Genomic DNA, 12,876 nt, shown 5'->3' with positions numbered 1-12,876 from the left:
TAGACCGGTGCCTCAGCCCCTGCACCATTTGCTGTGGTTCACAAATAATGCAGATACAGTACCAAACATATTGTGAGAAATGTACACTTAATCTTAACATTTCAGTTATGTTACAGGTATAACAAATCACTGTATACTGTTTCATATATAAGTACCTTTGATGTGTACAACTGAGTAAACACTGCAACTCATTTAAACAAATCTTGTTCTCCCAAAATGTGTGTTGGAAAATGGTCACGTCCATTCCAATTACAAAATTATGAACTAAAGCAAATATATATATAAACTGTATATATAAATAAGTGCATGCATGATGCAAAGTTGCAGATGGTGATCTGAGCAGAGTATTGGATGATCTTCACTCGCACTCGGTTTTTTTAGTAACTGCTTTCTGTCTCCTCCTTTGACTCTGCTGGTAACAGACATCTATTTACACAGCTAAACCTCAAGAAACAAAAATACCTCAGAATAAAAGAGTGGCAGGATGATGTAAGATGATGAGGTTAGTCATATTTCCCAGTCTAACAATCTTTGCTCATTTATGGAAAACAATCCATTGAATGGAGTTTAAAAGCCCCTGTAATGCTGTCACAGACCGTGTTGTCTGCCTTTATGAATGCGCACAATTTTTACATGTGAACAGATTTCATGAGAGGCATCTACAGAATGACTCAGAATGTACAGAAAGTCACTTAAAAAGCATAAAAGATACACAAATTATAAAACAAACATAACATTGATATAAAAACATTAGTGCAAAGTTGTAGAAATACAAAAATCAGCATACAAAAATTACAAAATGTGTAATAACACTGTGCTTGAGCCAAAAGCAAAGGCGAGGAGCTTATCCTGCCGTTTGCTTTGGGTAACGCCATCGAGCCCGTACCGACCCTCAGTCTGTCCACCTTCCTCTGATTATTATTAGTACCCTCTTGATTGGACCAGCACCTCTGTTACTGTTGAGCAGTCATGACAAAAGATGTATCAGGACTTGCGCGGGTGCCCCGTGTGAACTGTAAATGGCTCACAGTGCGTAAAGCACACCTACTGTAGAAGACCCCTGGAGGAAATGCAAGGGGCATGGTTAGAGCTACATTAGGCTTTCAAACATACTACTGTAGATTTTAAACAAATAAGCAAAAAGAAAATAAAGCTACAGCTACATAGAGTCTCTGAAGCCTGCAGTGGATTTTTTTCATTTTCTTTGCTAAATTTTGGTTCTCTTTTTTAAATTCTTAATTTTATTCAATTGAAAACAAATAAAAATGCTCATAACTAAATTTTACCATCGTTGAAGTTATGACACCCATCAAAAGTGAGAGTTTAATCAAATAAAAGTAAAAAAAAGACTTTGATCTTGTCCAACAACCGTTAATGATGGTGTTTTTAGCCTAAAAACCTCCATACTGTCCCTCATAGACCTGTAATGTAGTCTTAAAGCAGCCAGTTGTCTTGACCAGATGCTTAGTTCAGGGAAGGAGACACCACTGCTTCTTCCTGTCTTTCTCACCAATGATAGGTGATGTTTCCCGTTTCCTCAGATGGTGAGTCCTCAATGTCAGCGCTTATATACTTCCTCACAGGGAAAGTTCAAGCTCCTGAGTTTATTCAGTTGTATATCAGTCTTGGCAGTGAATGAGGTGGTTTCACAAAGATGGTTGCTTTTTTTTCTTCTTTTTTTTTAGCTTAATGATGTTGAGGAGGAGGTCACTGCAAACATGTGGGAATAGATGCGGCAGGTTATTGCTATAACGACTGGGAATTACTTTCTTTGATTGTGCTGCAGTCTGTGTGCAGTAAACCCACCAGTAACAGTGTTCCTCTTGGTACAGCAATCACACATTCAATTTTACACTCACTTAGAAATGTGAAATGTGTGAGAGTGGGGGTGTGGTTGAAAAAGGAAATAACCCCAATCCTTCACTTCCTTGGAATGCCTTCAGGTGTGTGTGTGTGAGTGTATTTGTGCAAATTACGTACATGGGCACATTAGGTTTCTTACAGTCAGTAGGAACAGGCTGGATCTAGTTCTCTGACTGGGGTAAAAGGACGGCGCACTCTGGCAGGGACCAGTCTTGTCATTTTGTAAAGTGAAAAAGCATCATTGCCAGGGCATTTTCCTGGATGTTTCCATGTCCTCCAGCAGCTCTACAGTCGGGGTTGGAGCTGGGGTGGCGTTGGGAGTGGAGCGGCAGGACGGTTGTAGAGGCAGCGTGGCTGTGGAGGACGACACCGGCATGTCTAGACTCTCCATGGAGTCAGAGAGGGCACGATTGGTTTCATGTTGAGGGCAGAGGACGTAGCGGTTCGGGTGGTGGACCTCCACTGTGGTCACAGAGTCCAGGCCTTTCAGGCACAGAGGGGTCGGTCCACCAATGGGGTCACGGCCGCCGACAGCCCCAAGCTCCATGGAAGACTCGTCCATGTTGACGTACAAGATCTCATCTGGGTCTTGGGTGTCTGGCAGATCCTCAAGGGTCTTTTCCAGCTCGCAGCGCAAGGACTCAAAGGATGGGCGATCCTTGGGGCTGAGCAGCCAGCAGGAGAACATCAGGGCGTAGCTAGAGAGAACAATGACATGTTAATTACATAATTAATGAGTACACACTGTTAAAGCATGTGAAAAACAGTAAAACAGCCCCTTACAGGTAGTTTCCTAAAAATGTATTAGAAATGAACAGATATGTGCAGTATATTGTGTTAAAGCTTCACATTTACTGGAAAGGACTCACAAATTTAACACAATGATAAATACATTTTGAAATTGGCTTAAATAAATCTAAATTTTTCAGGTTATTAAGAATGTCAAGTAAGGTAAACAAAAAATCTTCATGTTACAAATTCTATTTCTTTTATTTTCTATTTAACCATCTTATCATCAAATACAAATTCAAATAAATGATTAGGTACTTGGATGTCATACTTTCAGTTTTCCCTATAATTATCACCAATATGTTCCTTTCAGGATTTTTCTGGTACCTATAAAATAATGCATTACCTGAAAATCAAGAGATAACCTGCTTTTCAAAATGTCCCTTAAAAATCTATGGTTTAGTAAAGGTACATTTATCTACAAGACTTGGAAACTATTCAAAATTCCATCTCAGCCTCTTAAAAAAGCAGATAGACTGGAACTGTTTTTAGCTTTTAGCTGTGATTGTTTTTAAGAAAAAAAAGGTATTTCAAATCAGGACTGAAGAGATTTCCAAGGTACTTCATCATTAGCTGAGTGTATTTTGTGAGGAATGTGCAGTGAAGGAGCAGACACTTACATGCTGTCCAGACAGTCCGGAGGCTGTTTGAGACGGTTACCCTGTCTCAAGTAATCATAAATCTCACTGTTTTCAACTCCAGGGTACGGCGTCTGGCCCCGTGTGGCGATCTCCCACATGGTGACTCCAAATGACCACTGAGAGAGAGAGAAAGAGGAGATGAAAGGGGAGAGACAGAAAGAGAGAAAGAGAAAGAGAGGAGAAGGGTTCATTTTTAAATTCCTGTAGGTTTTCCACACCTTGCCACACAACACTCAAACACGAACCTGCACTTGTCAAACACTGCCAATGGAAATAAAACTGCTATGTGTGACTAAGCTTTCCGAGAATCCCCCCCCCTTCATCCCTTCAAGTTACTAAAGAATGTACAACTTTTTAACGCTTTGACAGCAGGGCCCCACCAATATACAAGCAGTGATATTACCAGCTGTTTCACTTAACATCTCTAACATATATTGGTAATAACAAAAAAAAGTTAAAAAAGTTATCTCAGGGCACTTTTTCCACGAGCAGGTATACATCATACTCTTTAATTTAGTTTAACCCACCAGGAGATACAGACTCATTAACACCCTGTTAGTAGTATGATTAATTAAGGTGGTTGTTCAGTTGTACGTGCCTTGACTCAGTATTCCCCCATGAGCAAACACTTGGTAAAGAAGGAAAGGAAAACCTTATGTTAAAGCTATAGTCACCCAAATGTACTTTTTTTACTACCAAACCCTCACCCCCAGTAGTCATAAAAGGTTTGTAAGAGATCTGTACAGTTCTTTCTTCCTTACAACAGAACTGATCTAATAGTTACCATCTGGAAAAACTGCTCAAACCACTCCTGCGGCGTAATTTTGTTTTCCACTTTGCGTTCATATGTTCAGTAAATTCTCAACGTTCAGTTGTGCCAAAATGTGGATGAAACACACTAAAATACACATGTGGTGCTATCACCCTTCTTGAAATTCCAAAAGCTTGAAAACATTAAGCTGAAAGTAATATAATTAGTGACATAGAGAAGTGGATTACGATGCAGCCGTGCTTTGAAATGTTTCTTTGGATGCTTTGATACTAATGAATCACTTCTGACAAAATTTAGGCTAATGAACGCTGCTGTGTACCGCATTTAAGGAAAACTACAATCATATTGTAACTCCTGCTAAGTCTTTCTATACTAATTTGAGGAGATTTTGAAGTACCACTTTAACCTAAGCCTACAATAATTGGTTGAGGGGACCAACCTTTTTGCCCCCAGATGACAGGTGAGTCCCCATTATTTTGAACAGATTTGTGGCCCCAAAATGGGATTAATACAAGCACACCCACACGCACACACACACACACACACAAACACATTGACACAAGCACACAGAAAGTGAACTAACCACATCACTCTTTGTGGTGTAGACGCGGTCAGCCAGGCTTTCGATGGCAATCCATTTGACAGGCATCTTGGAGATCCGTCCCTGCCTGTAGTAATCTCCGTTGTAGATCTTCTTGGAGAGACCAAAGTCGGCCACGCATACGTTCATATTCTCATTCAGCCTGAGACAGAGAGACGAGTGTTACGGAGCTGTTATTGGCTGAAAGGGGTCATTCAGAATGCGGTGGAAATTAACAAAGTACTGAAACGTTGTATGTACAGTATGTACAGTATTTACTTGTATGCACTTTTTTAAGCCACTATTTATATTTGACAGCTATAGTTACTTTGCATGCAAACCATATGATCATCTTATAGAACATGATGCACTTTATGGTAAATGTTCTATTTTTGCCCTTCAGAGAGTGTCATGCCTTTATTTTTTGTATCTTTTGGGCTTCCTGTCATACAAATGTTTCTTTCCATTGTCTCGTGGTTTTTTAGTTTTTATTTTAAAGACAAGACCGTCTTCAGCTATTCCATCGAAGGGTAAATTGGGGAAAAGATGAACACATAAAGGAACTGAGAGAGTAAAAAAAAGGAAGTAGAGATTGTGCATACATGCAGTTGCGAGCAGCAAGGTCTCTGTGGATGAAGTTCTTGTTGCTGAGGTATTCCATTCCTCGGGCGATATCGGTCATGAACTTTACCAGCATTTGAGACGGGAGATACTGCAGGACAAAACAGAGAGAAAAGAGGATTTATCCAAACATCCACTACAGCTGACATGTATTTTTAAAACAGCAGAGGGCACTGCAGGCCATATGTGCAGTGATCTGTAATCAATCTGAACTGAATGCTCTCTGCTCCAGATACTAACAACCTACTCCTGGGGGAAGGATAGGGTTCAGCACCACTGTGTTTCTTGAATGTTTGCCTAACGCATGGATGTTTCAACATTTCATAGGAATCTTGTTTTGATTAGGTTTGTGTTTCTTAATCCGGCTCTTCAGAAACTCACTGCGTATAGCACTGTCCATTCCAAAAAAATACTTCATCCATTAATAAATAAAGCTGCAGATAGCAATAACATGCACCCCCTTCTCCTCCTCCAATTGTGTTTTTCATGATCTCAGAGTGTAAATGCTGCCAAAAAGGTGTGGTTGGGAACTCAGTGTAACAACTGTACATCTATTTGACCTTTGGATCCCATTTTGCTGACAGACGTTCATGTGAACTTCTAAACCTTGAACCCATTAGGCTGTTAAATTGCGTGGAATGTATGTTGGCATATGCGTGACTGCCTGAGTGTACACATGTGTTTATATCGCTGACACTGTGCTTTCATTATATGTTGTGATCAGACATACCACAGGACAGTCTCCCAGCCTTGAGTATAGCAGATAACTGTGCAGGTCTCCGTGTTTCATATAAGGCAGGATGACCACAGGGGAGGGGTAACCTTCACTCTCCACAGTCTGCAGACACACACCTGTAAAAACAACTCGGCTTAATATATTGTACATATAGACTTCACACATGTTCTGTACATTCAGAGGTTAACACAATTGTACACATAATCCCAAATGTTAAGCAGGGTATTTTAAAGGATCAGTTCACTTTTCCTTCAGTGCTTCATTTCAGTGTTGTGTTATTTGGCCGTCAAGATAGTTTTGATTTTATTTGCCGAGGTTTTGAGATATCCTTCTCCAAAAGAGAATGCTGAAAAATTACATTTAATAAAATTCAACAGCAACTTGTATTTCCAGAAACAATGTATCTGTGACTTTGGATAATCTTCAAAAAAAAACACAGTAAAAAATTTCACTTGGGACTATTCCTTTGGCAGAAAGTAGTTCCAATTAAAACTGATAACTAATGATAACTAAAAATACAACATTTTTATTTGAAAGTGACTTTCAAGACACCCTAGGACCCTCCAAGAAACTAAGCAATGAAAAAAGAAAATAACAAGCAACAATATTAGGATAGAAACAAGGATGGGTGCCCTTACACTAAAATGTAGTAGGCACCACAAATGAATTTTTATTAAACCCCACTGTTTCAAGCATACATTTTAGAGATTGATATTTCAAAACCTGGGCAGAGAAACTAGGGGTAAAGTGAGAAAGGTGTCTTGGATGAACCTACTTTTGACTTGCCAAGCGGTAACTCACCCAGAAGCCTCATGACGTTGGGATGGTCAAACTCCTTCATGCAGGCGGCCTCACGGAGAAAATCCTCCATCTCTGAACGAGTACAGATGGCGACTGGAAAGGAGATAGTATAGAGGTGAGGCCTTGTGGTTTTGTATAGCTCAGTTGGGTAACACATGGCTCTAATTCTGCCAGGTTGAGAGGTTGCCAGGGTAAAAAACAAGCTTTTATTACAAGAGGGTGTTTCGGCTCAAGGATTTATTAAACTGTTAATTAATTCATGCAAGCAGTTCTTACCACTAAATTTGTTTTAACTTCTTCGCCACAGTTTGAAAGTCACAGAATGTCTCACTGAAAAGGGTGGTGCTGTTTTTTTCCAAATCTCAAGTCACCCCCCAACTCTGGAGTTTCTGCACAATTGTCTTTTCTTTGGCACTATGGTTTATGGGCCTCTACATTTTCTTCTGCCAATATAACAAGTTGCATCTTAGTCTGTTTTCTGATCAAAAACTGAGATTTTTGCCCCAAACACTCATTAATTTCTGACCCTGGGGGCTTTATGTCAAATGTGCCTGTGTTCTCGAGATGAATGGATTCATTGTGGTCACTGCTGAGTACTTTAACTGTCTATACTTACTCTTCATAGTCTTGACTGCGACTTTGAGAACCGACTCCTCCTGAGTCAGCAACCCTTCCATCACAGAGCCGAACTCGCCTGAAAAAATACATTAAAACATGAAATGTCAAACTCCAAGATGTTTTTTCTAGATTAAGAAAATTAAATAAACGTCTCATTGAATAGTGAAGGGTGGGTAGTTTCCTGACCTTACAGGGTTATGAGGCTATCGCATTATAAACTGTTACCAAGGTCAAGGTTAGTGCCAGATGGAAATTACTGGGGATAAGTGGAAAGCAAGCTATAGCAGATAAGTCCTGACTATCTACCAACTTTGATACAAAAGTGTTTACAAAAGCCTTTTTCTTGGCTGCTTGTTGTGCACTCCTTGTGTCTTATCTGTACTCTAAATTTTAACTTCAGTCTGTCCCAGAAATGAGTCTGACACAGATAAGAAAACAAAACAGTACCTTCTCCCAGGGTCTTTCCTAAGGTTAGTTTATGTCTGTCCACCATCACATCTTGGAGCTTCTGCTTCAGCTCGTCACTGATGCCCAGGCTGTTCACTGAGGAGGAAAAAAATAGGGAATTTCAATGGTGTTTGAACTCTAATGGACAACATTTGAAAAGAGAGGAAAAACAGACAAATTGTACCAAGCAGACGCCCTTGCTTTTTCAAAACCAAAACCATAGGGAAAAAAAACACACAGAGAAAAAAAACAATGTGTTAATAAACACTGGCTAATTTAAATAAGAATGAAAACAAGACATTAAGTGAGCTGACACAATCTGTTTTATGGTAAAACGTGCATTAAATCTTTTTAGTTTTCATCCTTTTGTTAATGAGAAAATACAACATTTAAAGCATTAACATTACTGTAATAAAAGCTATAATAATGTAGTATATATGACTTTGTATCACCACTGAGATCAGACTTTGTATTGTATCCTCTTACTACTGAATATAAATTGTTCATTTGTTCACAAGATTATACGTTTTTCCGATATCCTCCATCAGGAGAAAAAGGAATCTGCATGAAGGGAGTGAAAATAAGGAGAGAGAACTAAAAAAAATGGACCTGGGCTCGTTTTTGTTTCACTCTGTTTCATGGATGACTATAAAATTATGTCTGTTACGGTTTGCACTGCTTTGTATGTTTAGAAGACATTTATACAGAATGTAATATGTTTATGAAACTATGTGTTTTGATATCAATTAAAAGTGAATTACAAAATAAACAAATAATGTAGTACATATTTGAGAATCTATTGTTTTTTATGTCTTGTTTCAAACCTACACATAACTCTTTCCAGTCCACAATGCATGTATGTGTAATGGAGCTGCTTTGTCCACTTACACCATTTGTCAGGTGTGAGAAACATGACCATGTGATCCTTCAGGGAGCAGGTTGGGGAGGGGAGATGAGGTCAGAGATATTTAGCAGGTTTAAACATTTCTGAGTCCCCTATCTGAGCTGTCACTGAGCTCTAAAGTGGCGAGCAGGCTACGCTACAGACATTAGCTCTGTTTTTACATCTGGGCCAGGGGTATGTCAAGGCAATGACATGTTTGAAGATCTCCCTCCAGATGCTGCTAAACTATCAATCTGCCACGCGTCGGACAATAACGTGCTCAGTCCACAGGCATGCCCAAACATATGCTAGCGTGACCAGCTATTAGCCAATGCATGCAATAACAGAAGCCTCGGGGTTCGACCTCGTCCTGAGAATTGGCCTGAATTACTGGTCAACATTAGCAGGATAAATCCCGCCCAAATCCCTCCAATCTGGCCCTTCCTTCATTTCCCCATTCACTTCCAGAACGCATTATCTCCACATCTCTTTCTCTTGGCTCATCTCGCTTACTCACTGAATGAAAAAGTTTTGCTTTTGTTTTTTTTTCTTTTCAGTTTTTGCCTCTCCTCCCTTGGCCTCTCTGTGGCTGTGACAAGCTGAGACTTCTGTAAGTCTACACAAACACTGAGAGTACACCAGGGACAATGTCAGGACATGAAGGTGACCCAGCTGTGTGAAATGTGAGTCTGTACGCTGGTGTTTACAGGTGTGTCTCTCTGTCTGTAATCACGAGGATTCACATGGGCTACTGGCTGGTTATAGCAGACTGATCGCTGCAATCTACTCCTTTGTGCTGCACTGTTAGGAAGTTGTCACTCCACCTGGTTGAGACTTGAAACTTGGACGTAGCTCCCCGAAGTTGAAATGATCCCTTTGCTCCAATAATTCATCATCTGTTGTTACAGCTTGCTTAAGTTTGAAATCTAATCCCTTGTAGAGGTATGTCACTCTTTCCCTGATGTAACTGTATCCCTTTTTTTTCATGTGTTCGGCCTCTTCAATATGTTATCTTGATTTCACCTCCTTCCTTTGCTCTCTCTGGGCTCAACAAGATGACTAAAATGGAGTCAAATCAAATTTCACTCTGCTGTTTACGCCTGACTGCACAGAGCATAACTTCATGGATTGCAATAGATTTACTGTACATCTAATTGATATGATTATAAAAGATAAAACATTAGGTTATGAAGTATAAGGGGCACAGTGTTGTTGTGGAGTATGTCAGCTGACTGAACACTCCAGGGCTGTTTTCACAGCTGTTGGATGTGAATTAGTTGTTCACGTTGGTGCCTTTTAATCAACTAAACAAACGACGACGTGCATCCTTGCTTGAAATGTGGAGTATAGAGCTGTCATTGTGTGTCATTGAAAGCCAAATATATCCTTCATCTGAACTGCTGGATCTGAGCCCAGGGCATGAGTGGAGCTGCTATTATCCTGGGGGACAGAGACCTGTTTGGGCATGCTGAGAGATACTCGCATCTCTTACTGCTTTAGGGTCAGTCAATGCTGGCACAGGCAAACATAAAGTGTCATATTTCTTAGGAACATGCAGAGGCAGAGAGAGGGGGAACTCACGTGTTGCTTCTGTTGTCCTTCGGCTGTATGTGCGGCGAGCACGGTACCTGACCACCAGCTCCCCGCTCTCCATCATGGGCTCAAATGCCTCTCTGTGAAAAAAGCATAAACACATAATTCAAAACAGAGTAAAAAAAAACAAAAAACAAAAAACACAATGAGAAGTCACTCAAACAGATGTGTAAACACAGCTGAAAGCATGGCATTACTCTGTAATTCAAAACAACTGTTGACTGTTGCTCTTTCAAACACAGATGTCTTCCTACGACATCCAAATGCGTCAGAATGCATGCAAGAAGTGAGGCAACTAGGTCAAGGAGTTGGGAAAAACTGAAACTTTTTTGGTTTGGCACCGCTATCCAGTTCCTCCCTTCCGCCCACGAGAGGCAGTGACAGCTTACGCACCCAAAGCGTGTCTCCTTGCGCCGCAGCTTGGCCACGTAAACAGCCATGAGCACAGCTATGGCTACGGCGCCGGCGATGGCCATCACCACATACCACCAGTGCCAGGAAAAGGCTGGGGGCGACGACAGACCTGAGGGGAAAGGGTGTAAACAGAGACAAAAAACAGCAATTTAAAGTGTTGATTTTAAAAACCAAAAAGCTGTATTATTTATTGGTGTATTCAGTTTAACTTGTCAGATAGTCTGTTAATGCTATATGTCACTTTTGTTTTGACAATTTTCACTTAATCACTGTGTGAAAAAATATGTTTCAACTGTTTAAATGGATCCATATTTGTCACGCTCTTACTCTTACTATTAATATGCTTTCCCCCTCATTTTTAAAGGATCTACTTTGGTGTTCTTGTAGTCCCATCACTCACATAAAATGTTATTACAGCCAACCCACAAACTACTGCTAAACCCTTACCACTGTTTTCAACTATTCTTCCCATTCACACTCATCCTCCCCCAACTTTCCCTGCCTCTTCGTCTCTTTTTTATCTCCCATTCTTGTTGTTTGAATTGTCTCTCTGGCTCTATTAGACTAAGCAAACAGAGATGCTACACTGTTCCTGCTTGTTATAAATATTTATGATGCGTCTCCTCATTCACCCTCACATCCCTCTTCCCCTTTCTCCCCGTTTCTCTGAGATCCTCTTTTCTCTTCCTTCCCTTTTTTTTCTCCTGTGATACACAGGAAGGAACTATCAGGCTCATGGTGACTGAAAATAAGAAAGAGAAGTCCTGTGCTAGAAAAAAACAACAACAGTGTGAGCTCACTTCCACTGTCACTGTGTCATTCGGTGCCACTCTGAGAGGTCACAGTAGAGCATGTTAGTAGGTTTGCATGTGCAAGATAGTCATTACTCACCTCTAAATTCCTCCATTTCTGTGGGAGTAAAAAAAAAAAAAAGGAGAAGCAGAATCCAGGTCAGTATTTTGACTTTCAGGAGAATAAAAACATCTTATCTTAATATGTTTATGCTTGAAGAATTAAATGAAACATCTTACACCTTCTGATTTGGATCAATATGAATGCTACTGAAGTTGTTGCTTACTAAATGACAGTTTTATAATCAATCAAATGGTTTAAAGCTTCAATGTAAGTGGTGGTTTAATGTAAGTAATCTATTCTAATTATCTATTAAGTAATTTATTTCAGCAATCATTCAATTTTTAAGATTTAAGTACAATATTTTCTATATGTTCATTAGTAGTTTGGACACTTCTTGTCACTCACCGGGAGCAGTAAGGGTCAGAGTTTGTGTAGGGGTCCAGGGTCCTTGCCCTGCCCCTGTATAGGCACACACTCGAAAAGTCACATTGGACAAGGGGAGAGACAGACTGATTGACAGCTCTGTGTCCAATGTAGTATTCAAAACAGTCTGCCAAAAAAAGAAAAGAGGGAGAGTGTCAATATCAAGCTGATTTGATATTTTCTTAATATCTGTCATTATAAATCTCAATTAGATGAACAACATTTGAAATTATAACAAGTTCTCATGTTGAGTGTATTGTTGTGAGCACATTTGTCCCAGACTGACCTGCCGTGTGGACGGTGTGCTGTACTCAACCTTGTAGCCCTGAAGATCTCCGTTCAGCTTCCCTGGAGGCTCCTCCCACGTAAGCAGCACCTCTGTCCCATTTAGAACCGCTGTCACATTATCTGGTGGGTTTTCTGGCACTGGGACACAAAAAAACCAACAAGAAATGAAGGCCTTTCACTTTTCACTTAGCTCTGGGACTTTTTACATGCTGAGTTGCTATAAGGTTTGGTAAGCATGTAGCTCAGGGTGCGGTGGCATATATGTCAGAAGATATTGGGTATGAATGAGGAGCCGGCAGTGCTATGACTATGAATGGAGTGGGAGTTAGCAAGGCGTGTGTTGTTTTGACAGCCTGGAACCTCTAGGGTGTGGATGACTACAACAGCTGGAAAGGGAAGATGTCAGAGAATGTGGAGAATTCGGCTTTATTAGGACAAAAAACGGACTACCTAAGCAACTACAGACAGGGGCGATTAGCTGGGTTCAGAAGCCACTGCACTCTTTCTGTCTCAGCATGGTTGGGCGAACACAGATGGACACGTGCTGAGGCC

At 40.4% G+C, this 12,876-nt stretch overlaps 1 protein-coding gene across 1 annotated transcript in view; it reads right to left on the bottom strand.

Annotated features, from left to right (window-relative positions):
• Positions 1-1,988: 1,988 nt before the first annotated feature.
• LOC128360372 (tyrosine-protein kinase receptor UFO) overlaps positions 1,989-12,876 on the bottom strand; it is a 26,584-nt gene continuing 15,696 nt past the window's right edge. The window contains exons 8-20 of the mRNA XM_053320786.1: positions 12,323-12,462; positions 12,019-12,163; positions 11,650-11,667; positions 10,738-10,867; positions 10,333-10,424; positions 7,869-7,964; positions 7,420-7,497; positions 6,804-6,896; positions 5,997-6,118; positions 5,248-5,357; positions 4,649-4,808; positions 3,273-3,409; positions 1,989-2,561 (exon numbers count right to left, since the gene is read on the bottom strand). Coding sequence (XP_053176761.1) covers positions 2,102-2,561; positions 3,273-3,409; positions 4,649-4,808; positions 5,248-5,357; positions 5,997-6,118; positions 6,804-6,896; positions 7,420-7,497; positions 7,869-7,964; positions 10,333-10,424; positions 10,738-10,867; positions 11,650-11,667; positions 12,019-12,163; positions 12,323-12,462 — 1,781 coding nt within the window. The 3' untranslated portion in view covers positions 1,989-2,101. The remainder of the gene's footprint in view (positions 2,562-3,272; positions 3,410-4,648; positions 4,809-5,247; positions 5,358-5,996; positions 6,119-6,803; positions 6,897-7,419; positions 7,498-7,868; positions 7,965-10,332; positions 10,425-10,737; positions 10,868-11,649; positions 11,668-12,018; positions 12,164-12,322; positions 12,463-12,876) is intronic.

Source organism: Scomber japonicus, chromosome 6 (assembly GCF_027409825.1).
Source record: "Scomber japonicus isolate fScoJap1 chromosome 6, fScoJap1.pri, whole genome shotgun sequence".
In the NCBI taxonomy this organism is placed as follows: Eukaryota; Metazoa; Chordata; class Actinopteri; order Scombriformes; family Scombridae; genus Scomber; species Scomber japonicus.
This window is presented reverse-complemented; position numbering and strand designations above follow the sequence as displayed.